Source organism: Lissotriton helveticus, chromosome 5_1 (genome assembly GCF_964261635.1).
Source record: "Lissotriton helveticus chromosome 5_1, aLisHel1.1, whole genome shotgun sequence".
In the NCBI taxonomy this organism is placed as follows: domain Eukaryota; kingdom Metazoa; phylum Chordata; class Amphibia; order Caudata; family Salamandridae; genus Lissotriton; species Lissotriton helveticus.
The window spans coordinates 1,584,611,330-1,584,625,184 of record NC_136065.1 but is presented as its reverse complement, the minus strand read 5'-3'; the positions used below and the strand labels follow the sequence as shown (position 1 = coordinate 1,584,625,184).

Genomic DNA, 13,855 nt, shown 5'->3' with positions numbered 1-13,855 from the left:
TACATTACCCTCAGTGACCTCAACTTTCACTAGGAAGATCAAAACGACCCCTGCGTCAGAGCACTCCTCAAAAGTTTGAGCAACATTGGACTAACACAGCTCATCACAGAACCAACACACACTGCAGGACACACACTTGACCCTATCTTCACCACAAGTGACAGCATCAAATACAACTCCACAACACAGCTCACATGGCCTGATCACTCCATCAGCCATTTCCAAATATGCACACCTCAAGTCAGCATTCCTACCAGATTCAGCACTCCAAGCCGCAGCTGGGGCAAAATCTCAGAGGCGGACTGGCTCAGCTTCCTCAACACTGATTAGCCTAGCCCCCAAAACAACCTTGATTAGGACTTCAACAACTTCAACAACTGGATCAAGAACTGCATAGACTCCCTTGCACTCATCAAACCTATCAAGCAAAGAAGATCAAACAAGCAGGCCAGCTAGTACACAGAATACCTCAGAGACATTAAACAACACTGTAAACAGCTAGAAAGGAGATGGCGAGACAGCCACAACACCACTGACAGAACCACTTACAAGGCTGTAGTCAGGCGCTATCACCAGCAAATTAAAGACACCAAGAATTAAGCACTAGTGGACCACATTGAAGGAAGCTCCAACAGCTGCAAAGGGATCTTTTCAATTGTCAAGGATTTCGCCTCACCCCAGCCACTGTCAACAGCATTGCTGCCTCCTAACAACTCTGCAACAACCTATCCAACTTCTTCCACAGCAAATTCTAAAATATCTATAGCAACTTCCCACACCAACCCAAACCAAGAAAACTCATTGCGAACATAGCCACCACCAACCAAGATGGCCACCTGAGTGAATGGACCACTCTCTCCAGAAAGGACATAACAACAATCATGCACAACATCCACTCAGGGGCCCCAACAGACTAATGCCCCCACCACATCTACAGCCAGAACCTACTTTACCAACTGCATGACCATGGTACCAGACTGGATATGAACTAGTTGCCTGAAGCTCAACTCCCACAAGACGGAAGTACTGGTCTTCGGCAACAAGACCTCGCTATGGAATTCCACCTGGTGGCCATCGGAGGTGGGACCAACACCCACACCCAAAGACCATGCAAGAAATCTAGCGATCATCCTAGATGAAAAGCTCAACATGATGGCTCAAGCCAATGCAGTAAGCACCTCCTGCTTCCACATCCTATGCATGCTGCGAATGATCTTCAAAGCACTCATCATCAGCAGGCTGGACTATGGCAACACTCTCTACACCTGAATCTCCAAACAACTGCTACAGACTTCAGATCATCCAGAACGCAGTCACAAGACTCATACTCGATACCCGACCTCCCACGCTGCACCCACATCACACCGTACCTCAGGAAGCTTTACTGGTCCATATTCACAAACGCAGCCAATTCAACCTTCTCACGCACACAAAGCCATACACAACATAGGACCAGAATACCTGAACACCTGAATACACTTTCCCTGACCCACCAGACACATATGCTCAGTCTCACTCTCACTTGCACACACTCACCCATCCACAAAAGTAAAACTGAAGGTCGCTTATTCTCATACATTGCACCCAAGACATGGAACAATCTCCCTCAAAACATCAGAGCCTCGTCCTCATTTCTTGAGTTTTGCAAGAACCTGAAGACCTGCCTCTTTATATAAGCTCCTTAGGACCAAACACCTACACACCTTGCCCAAGTGCCTAGATACCCTTTCGGTGATTAGTGCGCTATATAATCCAACATAACATTGAATGAACAGCAGGCTTCTCAGCTAGACAACATCATCCAGTCAAAAGCTAGGGGGTGACTCAAAGCCCACTGTAAACAGATGATATGTAATAGACACAAGAGGTCTGTCAGCACAGGTCGGCTAAAGTTGCCTGTAGCTGCAACCTAACACCCAACAGCCCAGAAGGCATCGCATCCCTTACTCCGTCTTTTGACTCTTAGTGTAGTAACTTTTAAGGTTAATCGTAAGTTGCACAATATACGAAGGCTCTGGTGTCTGGGCATCTTAATATACTGTTTTGAGTTCTACCTCAGCCAGGGAAAAAACAAACAGAACATCAAAACACCTTCCCCAGATAAGCAGATGTTTGTTAATAGTGACCCTTAGGTTTTTTTCATAAGACATGTTTTCAGTTTGTAAACACTTTTAATCGGTCTACTCCAAACTTGTCCCCATTCAAGGAGACTTGAAATATATTTTTACAAATTCTTTTTATTTGAGTTTCCATCATTTGTTTTCACTTTATAATTGCAAAAAAGCTGAGCTGGGCCACGGGGTACCAACAAAGAGATAGATTAGACACTTGTGTCAGTGACTTCTGAGTATTTTGGGCGCAGGTGAGTCTAATGTAAACATTTCCATAGGTGCTAGATTCGGTGCACCAGTCTTTTAACATTCTCCGATGTCCGGTGTTCTCTGGGCTGAGATGAGCAGCCTCAGAGGACAGTTAGCTTTGTCAGTTCGTTCTTTAATTCCAGTATTTGGAGTGGCCCGTGCAGAAAGGGTGGTGAAACTGGTCAGGAAGTGCTGAGGTGAAAGTGCTGCAGTTCCGGAGTCAGGCTCCTCCTCCTGGTGCTGGTTTCTCAGAACTCCTAAGGGGAAAGGACACATCAGAACACATCAGTAAAAGTCCCCTCTAGAAAAGACAGTGGGCCATATTATCACGAACGGGCGATACATTATCGCCGCTTTTATCGGCAGGAAACTGCCGCTAAAGCGGCGATAATGGGCTTGATAATATACCCTTGTGAATTCCCATAGAAGCCCAGGTTAACACCAGAACCTGGGCTTCTATGGGAATTCACAAGGGCATATTATCAAGCCCATTATCGCCGCTTTAGCGGCAGTTTCCTGCCGATAAAAGCAGCGATAATGTATCGCCCTTTCTTGATAATATGGCCCAGTGTCTGGGGACCAACCCCCATGAAAAGAGAAGGCGGCGGGATGCGGGAGGCAGGCGGCAAGGAGTGCACATAATGTAAAGCAGACCGCTAAAAGACAGAGGAGGGGAGCTCGAGCTCTGCTGGAGGAAAGAGGGGGAGGAGTGACTTCAGAAATGTGAACATGCGGAAGAGACCTCGCTCTAGAAAAGTCAACATAGAAGAACGGAGGCCACCCCCGAAAATAGACACACAGCCGAGTTAATTCCATAAATTAGATGAGCAATGCAACTCACTCCAAAACTGAAGGCCAAGGGGAAGATTTCACACACCAAGAACGTGAGCCGCGTGCAGGGAGCTCTCTCCAGAAAGGAGAAGGGAGCTGAATGGAGACCCCTCCCAACCTGAAGAGCTATGGGGTAAGGAACTTGCTCGAACTTGCTTAATTATTTGCAACATAGAGAAAGAAAGAACATTTCATAAATCAGAACACAGTAGAAGGAGGCCATCCAGGTAAATAGACAAACTAAAAGGTGGGGTTATGAGAAGGGAGCACAAATCTAGAAAAAAAAGACAAAGGGTCCGATTCACAGAACTAACTCAAGACAAAATCCTAAACTTACCTCCATTTTGGTATTCACAGAAGGCAAATATCGCTAAAAACTAACGCCTGGTCAGACCAGTTCTTAGCCATTATATCCAATGGGAGGTGGATATTCTGGCTAAGACCCTATTGGCGATGATGCGTGAATATCGCTGTTTTTTCAGCGATATTCACGCATTTTGCAGCTATCGCCGGTTATTTTATCGCATTGGAGATAAACGTTGCTATTAGCACGTTATCACTGTGATAAAATCCGGCGATGCTTGGCGATAAAAAAAATGTAGCTAAGGTTCTTTAGCGATAAATATCGCTAGTTGTTGATAATATGCCCCTATGTTCGCAGCTTTCCTCTCAGTCTCATGTCTCCTTAATATAATCTAACTTCGACTTCTCCGTTCACGTCTTCCTACAGTGTCTACTCGACTTTGGAACACATCCCTATATAACAAATCTTGTTTCCTAGTCTTATCGAGTGTCGTAATCTTCTGTTTAGCTCCTTGCCACCCTCTGAATGCTACTTGTGCACTTATGTGGCTTTTAGGTGTATTTTTAATCAATGCCCCAACCTTCTTATGGGAGGACTCGCTTGCCTGAGTCACCTATTGTCCGGATTGGACAATTGTGTGTTTGTGTGTGCATCATAATCATGCCAGTCCTTCCAACGTATTCACATATGTACCTGGGCCCGGATCCCTGAATGCAGCTGTGAAACTGGTATCCTGATCACACTAATCTAGCATGTGCGCAGAGGCCACACGTGTGCCTGGAAACACGAGTCCCAGAACTTCTTCTGTGAGCTGGAGAGGCAAGCCAAGCATGCCGGCTTAGCAGACACAGGGCTACCGTCCTTACCCTGGGAAAGTCACGTGAAGCTTTGGCGACAGGTACTGAGCTGATGTGAATCTTTAGCGTGACCAGACCTTTTTCACTGTGTCAGGAGACAGTGTGGTCTATTGTGTAAAGTTCAGTTTAATGTGAACCTCTGACCTCACGCTTGTATTCTGTACACGTAGTGAGTGCATATATGTGCAGTGAATGTGTAACACATGGATGATAGTTAGTAGGGCTCTATGCGTTGTGAGAGTCTGGGTACTGAGACCAGTGGGATCCATTTTGAGTGACTGTTGAAATATCAATTGGAATATGAATATGTGTACAATATGGAGCATGGCAATGCATTAATATTTTTTTGGGAGGGTGAATACAATCAGATTTTGTTGAATAAATTCAAATATTTCTACTTCTGTGTGAAACAATCCCTTTTTTATACATATGAATTAAAGAGTCAAATTACTCCTTTTTAAACAAAAAGTAAATTTGGAACATTTAAAAAAAAAGGTTGCGCCAAACAGTGGGTGTCTGGGATAGATGTCCACAGGTTGGTGCAGTTATTAGGGGTGCTGGTTTCAGTGCACTCACCCTGTGCACCCAGAACAAATTCAGTAAATGTAAAAATAATTACCATCAAGACTATTCTAAACACTGAAATCTGTGAACAGCGTGCCACAGGGTAGTAATTTAGCATTAACCAATGCCCATGCCCTTGCTATCCTCCAGAGGCTTCAGCTACTGGAGAACTTTTTTTTTTATTTCAAGTGCATTTTATTGAGAAAGAGTTTTATATACAAGGTACAGTATACAGGAAATCAGGGAGAGGGTGGGTACTGGAAGAGGTGTGAGCTTCACTAAAGATTATAAATAAGATTACAACCATGTAACTGAGAAACCTACTGAACTGTTTAACATTTATTTTGCTGTTTGATTAAAGTATTTTCCTTTAACTAAAATATAAGCACAGAGCTGGACAATACAGAATTGTGTTCATTTGATGACTGGTGAATTCTTGTCTCCCACACTGCCTAACTGTGAAAACTATAACTGCTCACCCTCCCTACCTTGAGAGTCAAGTGTGGAAAGGGTAGACTGGCTTTACTTTGCAGTCTTTCTCAGCTGAGGTGTGCTGATCTCTATTTCCTCTGTTTACCTCTCTCTCATTCTTGTCCAATCAACTCTCTGTGCACTATCATGTGTCCTTTCCTCTCACTTGCTTCTAATCAGTGTCATTGCCTCCTTGCCCACTCTCATGTGTCCTGTCCTCTCGTTTGGTTTGAGTGAGTGTCCCTACCTTACTGTCTATTGTGATATGTTCTTACCTTTCTCTTGGGTTTTGTGAGTGCCCTTACCTCCCTGTCTGTTGAGATAGACCCTTTCCTCTATCTCGGTCTATATGAGCTTCCTGACCTCCCTGCCCACTATCATGGGTACTTACCTCTCTCTCTGCTGTCATGTTTCCTTTCCTCTCTCTCTTGTTTTTTTGTGGGTGCCCTTGCCTCTATGTCTGTTCTGACGGGTCCTTTCCTCTGTCTTGATCTTTGTTGGAATCCTTACCACTCTGTGCACTGTTATGTGTCCTTCCTCTATTTCTATTTCTGGCTACTGCTAGGTTTTCATACCTCTCTCTTTGTGTGGGTTTGTGTCCCTACCTCTCTCTGTCAGCTGACACGTGTTTATGTCTCTTTACTTTGACCTTACTGCTATGCCCTTTATTACTGGTTGCCCATTCACAGAGTGGGGAGGATTCCAGAACCCTAGAACTGGGGCGGCAGTTGCCAACCACTGCCAATAAAGATAGAAATAGGACTTGGTCCTTGGGTACATTAACAATGAACTACTCCATGGCAAAAGGTATCTATAATAAGTGCAGGTTCTGTAGTTTTGAAGGGATTTACAAGAAATTATCGGGGATCAAATGATAAACAGAACCAACAACATGAAAACACAGGAAAAGTTATTGCGGTTGAAAGATCCTTCTTTGGAAGATATGAAAAGGAATTAAATGAAGGACAAGCCGATGACAAGTGGAGAAATTAAGATGTGAATGATGTGAGTTTATTACCAATGTCACCTTCACAGGGTAATAAGAAAATCTGAATTTCCAGTTGAGCACGTTTACATACGGATGATAAAAATAAGTACTGTTACTGGTGTGGTAGCTCGAAACACCTGGCTGAATCTAATTCATGTCCTGCTGCTAAGGCTAGATGTTAGAAATGCAAGAAAAATTGGACATGTTTCCAGGGTTTGCATGATGGGTGGAAAAAAGAACTAGGAACAGAGAGTAAGTTGGGTCAACTATCAAGAGGAAGAGGTACCTGTGAAGGGCAATGTTCATGTGGTGGAAGTGATGGAGGTGGGTGATGTTAAGTCCCCAGAAGTGAGTGGGGCAGGTTATTCACAACCAAAATGTGATGTAAAAATGAATGATAAACTAATCCAAATGTGGTCGGGTTCCTGTTCGGCACACACTTTGATAAACCAGTCGGTATGGGCAGACCTGGGCCATTGTGAACTGAAACCTGCTGATGTTGAGCTTAAAGGGCACAATGATGGTAAATTGCCAGTTATGGGATACTTTACGACCCGTTTGGAAATTAAAAACAGAAAGGTTAAAGGTAAACTATTTGTAGTCCAGAGAGGAAAAGTACTATTATGTACCATCATCATCGTGTGTTCAAAGTGACAGAGGAATTAAACAGATTGTGTGAGTGGGGTATCATAGAACCTGTTGGGTCATACGAGTCCTGTTGTGTTGGCAATCAAGTGACATGGTAAATTACTTGTGCGTGTGTGTACCTTAGGTATCTCAATTAGTGTATGTGGATTAATTGCCATCCTTTACCCCATATTAACGAGGTGTTTATGAACTGAGGGGGGCCAAGTGTTTCTTCACATTAGAATTGTTAAATGCCTTTCATCAGGTACGACTACATCTGAAATCAAAACATTTGACTTCATTTAAAACTCCACATGGAGCATCTCAGTTTGTACGCATTCCATTTGGACTTGCTTTGCACCTGCCATTTTCCAGAGAGTAATGCAGCAAGAGTTGTGTGAATTAGACAATGTCCTGTGCCTTCAGGATGATATTCTTGTATGGCGTTCTGATGTCGGAGAACATGATAGTGTGTTGGAGTACATGTTGGAAAGACTAGAGCAGTCAGGATTGTCTTTTGGAGTTGAGAAATGCAAATTCGAAGTGCGTGAAGTTGATTATTTCGGGAATACTATGAGGAAGGTGTGAAACGCTGTGGCGTAACAACAGCCTCCATCGACATCGCAGTGCGTGGGGCCTCTGGGTGCAAGAGGGCCCCTTCAGCACGGCACTGTGCACCACGGCCGGACCTGCCCCACCGGGCATTTCCTTATGAGGCTCAGGCTACGAGGGTGGAGACCGGTTTATTTACTGGGGACCGATTTTGCCGCATTGCTGCAAAATAAGCCCCCAGGGCCAGCAAAATCAGCAGCCCAGTCACTTTCCAGACAGGGCATCAGGGCAGTGCAGGATTGTAGGGCAGTGAGTCCGAGATAAACCTAAATCCTTCTTTCATTTAGACAACATCAGTCATGGAGAAATAAGACAGACTACGCCCTCTGTGCATGGTGACAGATGGTGATGCGGGTAGTTGTAGGGAATGGAATGCCATTGCCTGGCCAGATATAGAAATGCTGCCACCTGGTCATATGAAGGTGGAACATTTCCTTTGTGTATTTTGTAAAGGGGAATGAGATTGGACACTGGTGGGTAAGTGATGGATTGCAGGAACATATTTAACATTTTGTAATTGCAGGCCCTATTTCCTCCCTCCTAATGCATATCAGAATATTTTCTGCATCACTGCAAGTTAAAACCATTTACGCATGTCATCAAGGTCATTTCACAGCTGTTCTTTTACTCTCTCTGTGCGTCATTGAATTGGCACAGCCCCCTTGTTAGGTGAGGCCACATATAGTGTCAGTTGGGGAAAACTCTAGTTACTCACTTGTGTGCCCTGTGTGGGGTAGCAGTTCGAGGTGGGAAATCAAACAAATTACCAGGGTGCGCAGAGCCAAGGGTCTGGCTTGGTACTAAGAGCATACCGTGAGCTTCCTCCTGCCTGATATCTTCTTCGGCCGTACCCCATTTCTTTATCGCCCCCCACATACTGCTATTGGGTGGCCCCCTGGTGAGAGCCAGTGCATTGCTATACTACGCTATGCTAGGAGTACGGCCAACATTGCAAATTAGGTTTCTACCTTTTTTTACTTCTGGCGCTTAAAAATGCCAAGGGCACATGCTTTACACGTGTGGAATTCTGTCAGACCTGTGACTTTTTGTATTCTGGTGTGTACAGTTGCCCAAAAGGCTTGTATTGTGGGGAATGTCCAAAACATGTGGATGAATGGGGCGTCAGGAGTGTGGCAGCGAGGCGGTCAAAGTGTGACGTCGCGTAGAAGCGCTTAAGTCGGCGTGAGATAAGTATGGTGCAGCACGCTGAACTGTACATTTTTAATTCTTTGGTTACGGGACACTTTTTTGTGGTGTAGTACCCGTGTCCCTTGGGGAGGCCTACTAGCGGCAGTAATGGGGAATACATGGGTGTCCCCTTGGACAGACGGTGAATCCGTAGGGTGCAGGATCTGGCCACTTTGACCAACAGCGGATGAGCAGGGTTGGGTTTGGTCCTTGGGAGGAGTATTCGGGTTAGTTCCGGGACTGCTACCTGTCCCGCCTGGGTGTCCATCTCTCCGAGGTTGCGATGCGCTATCCAGCGCAACAGCCACTGCAGCTTTGCTGCCAGAAAATAGGCTTCAAAGGACAGGGCGCCCATCCCACCCTCATCACGGGGCACTTGCAGGGCTGATAGGGCTATTCTGCGTCTGTCCTTCCCCCAGATCAGGGAGATTAGTAATGAGTTTAGCTCTCGGAAAAAGGAGCTTGGTGGGATGACCGGGACGTTGGCAAAGTAATAAAAGAGCCGGGGTACCATATTCATTTTGGATAGTGCCACCCTTCCTATTGGAGATATGGGTAGCATCCGCCTGAAGTTGATTTGGCTTTTAACCCCTCAAAGGGCTCAGTAGTGGTTGCCCTCCAGGAGGTCCTGAGGTATGTGGTAGAGTCTGACACCCAAGTATCGCGGGGGATCCCCTGTCCATGCTAGTGTGGCATCTCCCAGCCCAATTTCTCTGTGGGGTGTATTAGGGTGCAGGGGATAGATGGAGGATTTATCCCAATTCACCTTCAGCCCAGTAGCTTTCGCGAATTCTGCGAGCGTGGTCCAGAGAGTAGTGAGGTGTGATGTCCCCGACATAGATGAGATCATCCGCATATAGGGACACGCTATGTGTACGGCCTCCCTACCGAATGCCTCAATGCTCGCACACCTCTTGCCAGCATACTACAAATATGTTCCCCCCCTGTCCGGGATCGGCTTCTTGTATAGTGTGGTGTAGTAGTCGTGAAAGGATGATAGAATGTCCGCTTGCGTGTATACCACCTCCCCAACGGTATTTCGGATGCTCGGGATCGGTTGCGCTTGCGTGTCTTGTCTAATGAGCCAAGCTAGTAGGGTGCCGGCACGGTTCCCTTCATTGTGGGCTCTGGTGGTGTATGCACAAAAATTATATCGCCGGAGGTTGGCACACGCCTCCTGGTAGTTGGTTTTGACTTCCGCTATTTGCACGGGAGGGAGCTCCTGTTGGTCCGCTGCCTTAGATAAATGCGCCACTTGTTGTTCTGTGGTTTGTACCGCCCTCTTCAGTGTTTACCTCACTCCTGTAATTTGCCAGATGCATGCTCCCCGTAACACTAACTTAAAGGCGTCCCACTCGAGAGATCTAGCTGGTGTAATGCCCGTGTTTTCGGTGAAATAGTGTTGGATGGTTTCTGACTGCTCGTGTTGAAACACCAGGTCTGTGAGGCAGTCCCTTGGGAGGTGCCATGTAGGAATCGGTGGCATGGGTGGGCGCCGTGTGAGAGTCACGGCATGGGCGTCATGGTCTGATATGACCCTGCCCTAGTAGTCCGAGTGTCGAATGAGTGGAAGGATAGACTGTGTGCACATGAAGCAGTCTAAACAAACTCGTAAGTTGTGGTGGATAGAATGGAATTAATAGATTTGGTAGTCGGGTGTGTGTCGCCATGCATCTGTTAAGGACGAGTGGGTGGCCCATGCTCGAAGTGTGACTGTATGTGTGTGGGCTGGGGAGTGTTTGGCAGGGGGGTGGGATCTATCCAGTGCAAGATCTAGGGAGCAGTTGTAATCCCCTCCTAAAATCCACGGTGAGGAAGTAAACCGCGCCAGGTTGCTTGTTAAGGTCCCCCAGAAAGGTGACTGATCTATGTTGGGGGCGGATATGCTGCCTATGAGGATGGGCTATCCATCCAATAACCCCTCCAGTAGTGTGTAGCGTCCCTCTGGATCTACCTTCCTGACGGTTTTGTGAAAGGGAACTCCCGGCCGAATCCAGATCAGCGTTCCTCACACGAATGCAGAGTAGGTCGTGGCACAGAATGTGCCCTGCCATTTCTTCTGCAGTTTGCCCAGTTCCTCACGCGTGAGGTGGGTCTCTTGTAGGGAGATGATCTGCGCTTGTTGGCGTTTAACATATGCATAAATCGCATAGCATTTCCTGGCTGTGTGCATCCCCCTGCATCTGTTTGTTTTTGACTCAGAGGGGGCCCGATTTTCTGGCGGCTCTGAGCACCGCGTCGCGGTCTCGAAAGAGGAGAAATTTCACCAACATCGGGTAGGGGGTGCCCCGGGCTAAGGCCTGCGCGCTGGGACCCTGTGAGCAGGCTCAATGGAGAAGAAGGCCGATTGGTCGGTAGTTGGAGTGAAGGATTTCACCCACGCCTCCATGTGCCCCTCCGGATCTGATCCTTCAATTCCTTCTGGTAGCCCCAGCACCCGGATATTACAGCGCCTCGAGCGCCCCTCCAGATCCTCCACTCGCTCCTCCGTAGTGGTTAGGCGGGTCAAGACAGTTTGGAATGTTGTCTGTTGTGCCTTGACTGTGGGCTGCAGGTCAGCCACAATCTCCTCCCCCTCGTTCACCTTGCCGGACAGTTTTCAATGGTCATCCCTGATAAGGCTTATGTTGCTTGTTAGGGTGCCGAGTCGTTCCTCCATACACACCCTGGAGAGTTCAATAGCCGCTAATACTTGGTCAAGCTTGTCTTATATGGATGGGTTGGACGGGGTCGCGGCGATCTTGGGTCTGGCCCGGGGATGCTGCATATTTTCCGGCACCGTCTCTGGCACAGTCGAGTTTTGTGTGCTTTGGGCTTTCCTATTGTGCCACCTGGGGTGCCGCCTCCCATGTGGGCTGATGTGATGCTGGGTTCTGAGAGGCGCACGGCCGAGCCCCTGTCCCTCTGAGAGGGGGGCGGGGTGTACTCTGCTCCACACTGGTACTTCGATAAACGGTGGTTGCCCCGGCTGCTGGATCGTGTGCCCTCCCCGAGGACGCCGACCTCCGGCCAAGCGCCAATGCTGGTGCAGTGTGGATCAGCTTCTTTTGGCCTGTATGGTGCATCCACAGTGGGCGCAGGCCCCTCTCACCTCCCCCGTCCGCTGCTGCGGTCGCCAGGCATCTCATGGGGTCAGGCGGGCCCAGTGGTGAGCGGCCCTCCGGTGTGATGTGGGGTTGGAGGTGGGCACGCCACCGGTAGCGAAGAGTGCATTGAGGAGGCGTATGCTGCTCTCACCACGGCTGATGGTTTGTTTTCCGGCCCAGCATCAGAGCGGGCGCTGAGTTGGACACAGGTACTCCATCTTAGGGTCAGGCAGTGTTTGTGCTGGGTACAATGCGTAGCGGCGGGGGGTTTGTCATACGTGCTCGCCCCGTGCACTGGGCAACTTAAAGGGAGGACCCGCCACTCACCGTCTCTGAGCCTGTGCAACCCGCTCCCAACGGGCCTGGACTTCTGCTCCCCCCGGGTCAGCTGCTGCATTCATCGGGCGCCATGTTAGGGTCATGCGATCTTGGGACAAGCAGTTCTCCAGTCCTTGGCGGCCTGTGGGTGGAAGTTGTTCCGGTGTCTCTGGGCCTCCGCTGTCCGGTGAGTTCCTCCTGGCACTGTTCGGCTGCGCACTGTGTGAGTCGCACCTCGGTTCCTGTCCGCTGTGTCTTGTGCGGTAGGCCGTCTCCAGGCACTAGCTTGGTATCTGACGTTTTTCCTGGTCCCCCATCGGCCGCTACCGGCGTTCGGGTGTGCTGTCTTCTCCGCACCTCCAGATCCCGGTCTCGCTGGTCCCACAGTCTGCGCCCCGGAGCTCACCTCTCAGCTCAGGCCCAGGTCTCTTGTATTCGTGGTTAGGTGCGGACGGGCGCCATCTTGCCGCCGAGTGTTGGGTTCCTTGATGGCACAGTTTGCTCCGCAGATCTGCTCTGTTTCAGAAGAAGTTAAGCACCATTGAATGCTCCGTGTGTTCCGACGGCTGGATGTCGGTTTGGTTGCCAGATTCGACGTAGTGGAGTGGGCGGAATGCTTGCCCGATCGCGGAGCCTCAGCAGAGCACGTCCAGCATCGTAGCCTGCTTGGCCACGCCCCCCCCATATTCTTATAGATAGTGAAACATTATTGTCTTTTAAATTAAACACAATTATTATTTGTACAGCTTGTATTCTGAACTTGAAGGTGCTTTAATATGTGGCAAGAATCGTGGAAATAAAATATTTGACAAAGACCACACAATTTAGTTAAGTGAGGAAGATAGGATTAATCCCCTGTTTTCTTGTTTCAAATGGGTGTCTGTTTCTCTATTTTACCTTAAATATGAATACTTTGCTTTTAACTGTTTGTGAAAGAGGGTATAGTGACCGCAGAAGGCAGAAACAACATTATTTATTGGCTCGTTTTGGGCTCAAGCTTCCAGGAGGCCCTGAAACTGAGCCAGAGCCTTGGATATGGCTCGAGTTTTGAGTGGCTCACCCACCTCTAGTATCAGTTGTGCTGCTCTGTTTTAGGTAGAGCCTAGACAGCGCTTGGGCTGTGTGGAAGATCTGTTGTATGTACTTTGTAGGATCTGGAGATCAGCCCTAGGACTTGTCTGTTTCCGCCTTTGCTTAGGGACTATTATTTCTGTTCTACTGCCTCTATTTACCTGTCTTGATAGAAAATGACCAGTAGAGGTCAGTAAAATACCAGATTTGATTTCTAATTAGGGACTTTCTTTTTTTATTTTTCTGGCAACTGTCTCTATTTAACTTTCTTGATTGAAAACGACCAGCAGAGGTCAGTAAAATACCAGAATCACTTTAGCATTCCCTAGATTGCAGGCCATAGAAACGTGTATTCAACAAGTACCCGTAGACAATAATATTTGTTTTCAACTCTTGTATTTTCATTCATAACACCACCAAACAGGCCTATTTTATATGAAAAACAGAGCTTTGGACAATACATTTTCTCGCTGATGGGCTGTATTTCTCTCCATGTGTTCCCATACCTGGCGTGTTCCACAGTTTGGTGCTTACTTTCTCTCCATGTTAAAGAACAGTAGATATTACAGCACCCAGGC

General features: G+C 47.6%; 1 protein-coding gene across 1 annotated transcript in view; it reads right to left on the bottom strand.

The window, feature by feature from the left end:
* Positions 1-2,219: 2,219 nt before the first annotated feature.
* Positions 2,220-13,855, bottom strand: part of LOC144755621 (uncharacterized) — a 589,384-nt gene continuing 577,748 nt past the window's right edge. Inside the window, exon 8 of the mRNA XM_078644742.1 lies at positions 2,220-2,617. Coding sequence (XP_078500868.1) covers positions 2,609-2,617 — 9 coding nt within the window. The 3' untranslated portion in view covers positions 2,220-2,608. The remainder of the gene's footprint in view (positions 2,618-13,855) is intronic.